The sequence below is a fragment of the Chaetura pelagica genome, unplaced genomic scaffold (assembly GCF_000747805.2).
Source record: "Chaetura pelagica isolate M959 unplaced genomic scaffold, ChaPel_1.0 scaffold555, whole genome shotgun sequence".
Classification (NCBI taxonomy): Eukaryota; Metazoa; Chordata; class Aves; order Apodiformes; family Apodidae; genus Chaetura; species Chaetura pelagica.
This window is the reverse complement of record NW_009953297.1, coordinates 114,257-122,170: the sequence shown is the minus strand read 5'-3', so window position 1 is coordinate 122,170 and position 7,914 is coordinate 114,257. Positions and strand designations below refer to the sequence as shown.

General features: G+C 52.2%; 1 protein-coding gene across 1 annotated transcript in view; it reads right to left on the bottom strand.

Annotated features, from left to right (window-relative positions):
- Positions 1 to 7,914, bottom strand: part of PAAF1 (proteasomal ATPase-associated factor 1) — a gene marked incomplete at its 5' end in the record, with an annotated part of 12,297 nt that overhangs the window by 1,281 nt on the left and 3,102 nt on the right. Inside the window, 6 exons of the mRNA XM_009997985.1 lie at positions 67 to 149; positions 1,573 to 1,688; positions 2,997 to 3,088; positions 3,424 to 3,618; positions 5,356 to 5,506; positions 6,206 to 6,304. Coding sequence (XP_009996287.1) covers positions 67 to 149; positions 1,573 to 1,688; positions 2,997 to 3,088; positions 3,424 to 3,618; positions 5,356 to 5,506; positions 6,206 to 6,304 — 736 coding nt within the window. The remainder of the gene's footprint in view (positions 1 to 66; positions 150 to 1,572; positions 1,689 to 2,996; positions 3,089 to 3,423; positions 3,619 to 5,355; positions 5,507 to 6,205; positions 6,305 to 7,914) is intronic.

Genomic DNA, 7,914 nt, shown 5'->3' with positions numbered 1-7,914 from the left:
CAAAAGCACAAAACTCCTGGATATGATGCCACAATTTCTAGTGGCACAACGTGGTACTGGAGTTACCTTGGCTGGCAACAAATCCATCTCGGTAGGGGAGCAGGGAAAGCACTGGAGCTCCTGATCTGTGGATGGTCTGGATGGGAGTGCTGGGAAAAGGAGCAGAAACAAGGCAGGAGTGGGATTTGTTCAGGGAAGCTGTGGCTGCCCCATCCCTGGCAGTGTTGAAGGGCAGGTTGGATGGGGCTTGGAGCAGCCTGGGCTGCTGGGAGGTGTCCCTGCCCATGGCAGGAGTGGGACTGGATGATCTTGAAGGTCCCTTCCAACCCAAACCAGTGTGGGAGGATGGGCTGTAGCCAAGAGTCCATTCTGATGTGTGAGCCCAGAAATCCCACTGTGTCCTGGGCTGCATCAGAAGTGTGGCCAGCAGCTCAGGGAGGAGATTCTGCCCCTCTGCTCTGCTGAGATCCCCCCTTGGTTGCCCTTCTCTGAACTTGCTCCAACACCTCAATGTCCTTCTTGTAGTCAGGGGCTCAGAAATGAACACAAGACTTGAGGTGCAGCTTCATCACTGCCCAGTTCTGGTGATCATAAGATCGTGCCCAGGGCTGTGATCACCTCCCTGGTCCTGCTGGTCACACTACTCCTGATGCAGGCCAGGATGCTGGTGGTCTTCTTGGCCACCTGGGCACACACTGGCTCATCTCCAGCCACAGTTGACCAGCACCCCCAGGTCCTTTTCCTCTGAGCACTTTCCAGCCACTCCTCCCCAAGCCTGGAGCTTTGCCTGGGGTTGTTGTGGCCAAAGTGCAGGACCCAGCATTTGGCCTTGTTGAACCTCATCCCATTGGCCTTGGCCCCTGGATCCAGCCTGTCCAGGTCCCTCTGCAGAGCCTTCCTACCCTCAGGCAGATCAACACTCTCAACCAATTTAGTATAATCTGCAAATTGACTGAGGGTGCCCTCAATCCCCTCCAGTTCACTGACAGAGACATTAAGCAAGACTCAGGAGGCTCAGCAGCTCATGGTGCTGTGTCTTGGGCTGTGTCCACCCATCAGGAGGGGCAGTCCCTGCCAGCACCCTCCACCTGCCTCTCTTCCCCAGCCAAAACACCAGTTGTGGTTTCAACACCTGCAGCTCCAGGCATCCACTCACTTTGTGTTTCTCACATCCAGCTGGTAGATGTTCCCATCCTGAGTCCCAGCCAGGATGTAGGTGCTGGAGAGGAACGTGCAGCAGTTGAACGCGTCGGACCCGGGGAAGAGGAACACCTGGGGACACAGGGACCAATGCAAGGGACACACACCCAGGGGTGAGGACACATCCAGGAGAAGGAAGGATTGATTTAGAAGTCACAGAATTATGGAGTTGTTTTGGTTGGGAAAGACCATTAAGATCATCCAGTCCCACTGTTCCCCCAGCCCTGCCCAGGCCACCCCTGCCCCGTGTCCCTCAGCACCATCTCCAGGGCTTGGAAACGCAGTCCCTGCCAGCACCCTCCACCTGCCTCTCTTCCCCAGCCAAAACACCAGTTGTGGTTTCAACACCTGCAGCTCCAGGCATCCACTCACTTTGTGTTTCTCACATCCAGCTGGTAGATGTTCCCATCCTGAGTCCCAGCCAGGATGTAGGTGCTGGAGAGGAACGTGCAGCAGTTGAACGCGTCGGACCCGGGGAAGAGGAACACCTGGGGACACAGGGACCAATGCAAGGGACACACACCCAGGGGTGAGGACACATCCAGGAGAAGGAAGGATTGATTTAGAAGTCACAGAATTATGGAGTTGTTTTGGTTGGGAAAGACCATTAAGATCATCCAGTCCCACTGTTCCCCCAGCCCTGCCCAGGCCACCCCTGCCCCGTGTCCCTCAGCACCATCTCCAGGGCTTGGAAACCCCTCCAGGGATGGGGACTCCCCCCCTTCCCAGGGATAAATTGTTCCCAATGTCCCATCTAACCCTCCCCTGGCACACCAGTCAGAAGTCAGTGCAATCACAACCCTCAGCTCTGCCCCAGGCCGTGCAGAGCAGCTGCAGCTTCAGCCTTGCCAAGCCAGCAGAGACAAAGCCAGCAGTGAATGTTGCTGGGTCTCCTTTGGAGGAAAGATGTGCCACACAGTGACCAGCAAGTCAAGGCTGAGCTTAAATTCATCTTCAGACACCCATGGAGCAGCAAGGACAGATCTGCAGGACAGGCTGGCAGAGCCCCCCCCTTCCTCCCAGAGCCACAGCCTTTATTAGAAGCCAGGAGCTTCTTCCAGGGCAGCCTCTACCATCCCACCAACCAGCCTTGGTGAGCTCATCTGTTCCACCCAAATTTCACTTGGCACAAGCAGTTCAATCTGCTCCATCATCAGAAGCTCCTGTCCCAAGGCCCAGGATGGTCCTGCTAAGATCTTCAGTACCTGAGATCTACCAACTCCATCACCCTTTGCCAAGAGGATGGAGATGGACTGGTGGCCACCTGAGGTTCCCCTCTTCAAACACTGGCCAGAATAAACAGCAACTTCACACCTTGGTGCATTCACAATGACATCTACTGGTCACTGTTCAAATAGTCTTCTCCAAACCTGGGTTAAATCTGTGAGCAGCTTGCCCCTCAAGCCAGGAGGAAGGAGAGAAAGCATCATGTTATTGCACCAGGTTTTAATTGCTCCTCCATGGAATAGGGATGGAGAACACTGCAGTGTAGGACCATAGGTGGGCAGATCAGCCCTTCCCTGCCTCCAGCCTGGTTCTGTCCCTTTCTGTGCCACCTGGAGAAGCTCACTGAGGAAAGGAGCTGGGATAACATTAACCAGTTAACCTACTTAGGTAACCATCTAGGTTGAACCTGGCTCAGTTCCTCAGCCCAGTGCTCTGCATGGCCATGTGAATGGCAGATACAAGCCCAGGAGCTGCTGGGAGTGGAAATGAGTGGAAATTACACCTTGGAGCTGATTTTAGAGCAGCTTCTCAGAGCACTCTCCCAGGTGGGTCCTTCTCAGACTCCTTACCTGCTGCCTGCTCTGCAGTCCCACTCCTTGGAGCTTCTTGTCCTCTCGAGCCAGCAGCAGGATCTTCCCTTCTGTCCCAACCTCACGTTCACCTGACAAAGGGACAGTTGTTACTTCCAGCAGTGGGTACATAACAAGTCTTGGTGGTCCCAAAACATGACCTTGCTGAACCTACAACTGCATTCCTCCCCACCCTGAGACACCAGGTGCAGTAAGACAAGTCAGTCATCAAAGAGATCCCATAAAATGGCTGGATAAGGCTCAGTTCTTCCCCAGGACTGGAGTCCTCTGTCCTGTAGCCCTAAGTCCCCTCCCCAGGTGGCAGAAGGGCACGTAGCACCACCCCCCCTGCTCAGGATGACTGGTGACAAACCTACACAGCTTGGGACAGGGGGGTGGAGATGAATTTGAAGAGCAAGAACCTTACTGGGAGCTTCTTCAGGTGTGCCCAGGTTGAGGGAGTTGTCAGCAGTGCCCACAGCAATGCCATTGACAGGAGAGCCACAGTCAGCAAGGACACCCAGACAGGAGGATGTTCCACAGTCCCAGAGCCTGGCTGTGCCATCCCTGGAGCAGGAAAGGACATTTTTTCCCCGATCCACAATGGCAGTGTCCAAAATACCTGCAGCCAAACAAAGGTTACCTTCAGCCAGCCAGCAGGTAAAACACCTCATTTCCCAAAGTGAACACAACTGGCACCTTGTCCCCAAAGTGTCACTGGGGACACGTGGCCAAACTGTGTGGGGTGGAAGGTGGAGCAGGGAGCCAGGCCATGGGGAAGGGCAGGTGTGTGGAAGGCAGCAGGTCCCAGCAAACCACCCAGAGCAGGAGCTGGCACAAAGGCCAATTAATCACCAATTAAATAATCTGCCTCAGTCTGAGCTGACATGGCAGCTGCTGCTGGGTTTGTACCTCCAAAATCAACCCCCTCACCTGGACATTAAACAGCCTGGCCCAGCACCCTTAAACACTTGCCAAGTTCAGCTCTGAACAATCCCCAAAGCTGCAGGGGACAAGCATTGTCCACATTCTCCAGGCACAGCAACATCAAAAGGGCAGTTTGGGTGGGTGCTTCACTTCACTGTGAGATCTTGAGTCATGTTAAAAATGACACGGGGATTTTTTTTGGAAAGGAACAGCCAGATGGTTAGAAAATGGAACTGACACTTTCCCAACAGGAGCAGCCATGAAACAGAAGCTTAAAGGACACAACAAGCCAAGCAAACTGCAGCAGTTTGGGCTGGAGTTAGAAGCACTGAATGAATCCACTTCCAGAGGCTCCTGGAGTCAGCCAGGTGTGTTCTGACCAAAGCTCTGCTCCATCACCTGCCATGTCTTGGGTAAGAGACACTGGGGACAAAGTATTCTGGAACCACACCAAAAAATGATGTGAGAACAGTGGTAGGTTCAGTGCAAGACAAGTTTTTGAGTTAATCAAGTTCTGGGCTTGGGGATGTGGCTTATTAATCACAGACTGGTTTGGGTTGGAAGGGACCTAGAAGATCCCTGGGGGTGTTGAAGGGCAGGTTGGATGGGGCTTGGAGCAGCCTGGGCTGCTGGGAGGTGTCCCTGCCCATGGCAGGGGGTTGGAACCTGATGATCTTTAAGGTCCCTTCCAACCCAAACCATTCTATGATTCTATGTGGAGCAACTGAAGGTGAGCAGGATGACCTGGGTGTGAGCAGGAGACATTCCCAGTGCAGTGCAAGGCTGCTGAATGCAAGTCAAAGCTCTGGAGAGCTGGGACTGCCCTGGAGGAGCAGAATGAAGGCTGCCTCCACCCCTGGCCCTCACAACAGGTTAATGGGCTGCACCCTCCCTCTTATTACATTACATTCTGTGATTAATTAATGAAGGAAACACAGGTTGGTGAGAGGAACAGTTTCATCTGTCTAATACAACTACCAGTGACCTTTTTATTTGAGTTGTGGGAGCTTGAAAAAGAGACCCTAGACATCACAGAATCACAGAATCTGAGGGGTTGGAAGGGACCTGGAAAGCTCACCCAGCCCAACCCCCCTGCCAGAGCAGGGGCACCCAGAGCACATCACACAGGAACGTGGCCAGGGGGGTTGGAATGTCTCCAGAGAAGGAGACTCCACAGCCTCTCTGGGCAGCCTGGCCCAGGCCTCTGTCACTCTCACAGCAAAGAAGTTCTTCCCGAGATTCACATGGAACCTCCTGGGCTCCAGTTTGCACCCACTGCCCCTTGTTCTATCACTGGACATCACTGAAAAACCCAATACCAATGCAAAGCAGGACGTGCAGGGGACTGGTGACTGAATGTTAGCCCTGAGGTGCAACACAATTACTTATACACATGGCAGATCAAGCATTGTAAAGGCTAAATACTCTGTACCTCCTTTGTGACCTTTAAATGTTACTACACAGCTGGCATCTTCTGCTGACCAGACCTTTAGCTGGGCATCCATTCCCCCACTCAGAACCACGAGGCCAGATGGGAAAAACCTGCAACAATTGACATCATACACATGGCCTTCCAACAGCCTCTGGAAAAACAAAGAACTAGGTGCTAGTTCCATGGTTATGACCCTTACACCCAGCAATTGTTGAGCTGTGACACTGGAAAACTTGGTGTTCCCATGTGGGCAGAGGGTTAAGCTCAAGTCCCCTGGGTTTGTGCTCCTGCAATGGGCCTGGACTGAATTCCAGTCAAGGAGCAACCAGGGACATTTTGGGCCTCCCTCTGACACTTGAGGTGCTAATTATACAGCAAAGGATGTCACAATTCAGGTTAAATGTTTTTCTCCTCTGCCAAAGAAGCAGCTGAGAGGTCAAGCTCCACGAGAGACACCTTAAGAGGGAAGGCAGCTGGTTGTGATGTGGTGAATCCATCACAGCCAAGAGTTTTTCCCTCATCTCTCCTGCAGAAGCAGCTCAGTGCTCGCAGGGCACAGGGGAGGAGCTGTCAGTTCATTTCAGCTGTCACCTCTATGTCCCCATTCTCATTTTGAGCCTGGGGCTCCTCTCCAGATTGCTGAGCATCACTTCCCCTGAGAGAGGTCACCCTTTCCAGCAGATGTGACTTCAAAACCTCTGAGATGGCAAATTGAAATGAGCTTTTCATTCAAAAAGCTAAACTCTTGCCCACCCTAAAACCACCGTGTGGCACCTTGACCAAAGTCACAGCTGGGTGACTTCAGGCATGTCACAAACCTCAACACAACATCAAAGCAAGATGCTCTTACCCTTATTTCTCCATTGGCAGCTTGCCAGATTTTCATGGTCCCATCTGTGCTGGTGGACACCCCAAGCCCTCCACCACTGGAAATATCAAGGCAGGTGACCTGCAGGAGGGTGAAAACCACCAGGTGTTAGCTTTAGATAACCCTCTATTCAGGTATTTCTGCTCAAGAGTCTAACTCTCTCCTGGGGTAGACCTTCTAAATGTTCTTAGCAGGTCTCAGCACTATTATCTCCCCAAGACACATTGCTGGACTCATTTAAAACCCCCAAAAGAGCTTCCATACTCCGAGATAAACAGCTTTAGTCTGACAATATTCTCACATTTAAGAACTTCACAGGCTTTCTTGCCTCACCCTCTCAATGTATTTTATTGAGATGGTGATGGTTTGAAACTGAAAGAGGGGAGATTCAGGTCAGACATCAGGAAGAAATTCTTCCCCATGAGGGCAGGAAGGCACTGGAACAGGTTGCCCAGGGAGGCAGTGGCTGCCCCATCCCTGGAGGTGTTGAAGGGCAGGTTGGATGGGGCTTGTGCAGCCTGTGGGATCTGATCCTGTCAGAGCAAGATCACCCAGAGCATATCACACAAGAATGTGTCCAGGGGGGTTTGAATGTCTCCAGAGAAGGAGACTCCACAGCCTCTCTGGGCAGCCTGGCCCAGGGCTCTGTCACTCTCACAGCAAAGAAGTTCTTCCTGAGATTCACATGGAACCTCCTGTGCTCCAGTTTGCACCCACTGCCCCTTGTCCTGTCACTGGACATCACTGAAAAACCCAATATCAATGCAGAGCAGGATGTGCAGGAGGTGGGAGGTGTCCCTGTTCATGGCAGGGGGGTTGGAACCTGATGGTCTTTAAGGTCTTTGAGGCTTGACCCAGCCCTGCAGGGGGGTCTCACCACAGTGGTGTGGAAGTGCTTGCCCAGGTCCCTCTGGATGACACCTCCTCACTCAGGCATGTCAACCACATCCCTCAGCTTGGTGTCATCTGCAGATTTGCTGATGGTGCCCTTGGTCCCACTGTCCATGTCCTTGATGAAGATATTAAGCAGCTCTGGTCCCAGTACAAGTCCCCTGAGGGACACCACATGTTACCCATCTTCATCTGGACACCAAGCTATGGACCACTGCCTCCTGGATGCAACCACCCTGCCTGCTCCTCAACCACTGAACACTCCATCCCTCAAACTCATCTTCACAAACTCATCTTCACATGGAAACCCAAAGACAGGAGCAGCTGGAGAGACTGGCCAAGGCAGATCACAGGCCTGAGATGCAAGAACGATGCCCTCAGGCAGACCAAGCACATCACAGCTCTGCATCAACCTCCAGCTGCTTCCAGATGTTAAGAACCACCTCCTATGGCATCTTACTGCTGCATATGCATCAGCCAGGGCTTGTGGGGACATGAAATGCCACACTTCAGTCCTCAGTTCTCCTATCCAAGCAAGAACCAGACCAAACTGCTTCCCTGAAAAGCTCTGACAGCTCAAACCCCAGCTAATTTTAACCAGGTGCAGGATCAATATTCATCCTCCACTTGAGAAAAAAAAAGTTATAATTAGGAATTAAAACAATAATGGGAAGATTGAAGAGCACAAAGTGCTTGAGGAATTGTCACAACAGCCACTAAGTATATTGGCAAGGTGAGAAATACCTTGGTAACATGAGCAGCATTTTCTGTAACAAACCAATCTGTGATAATTTGCTAAC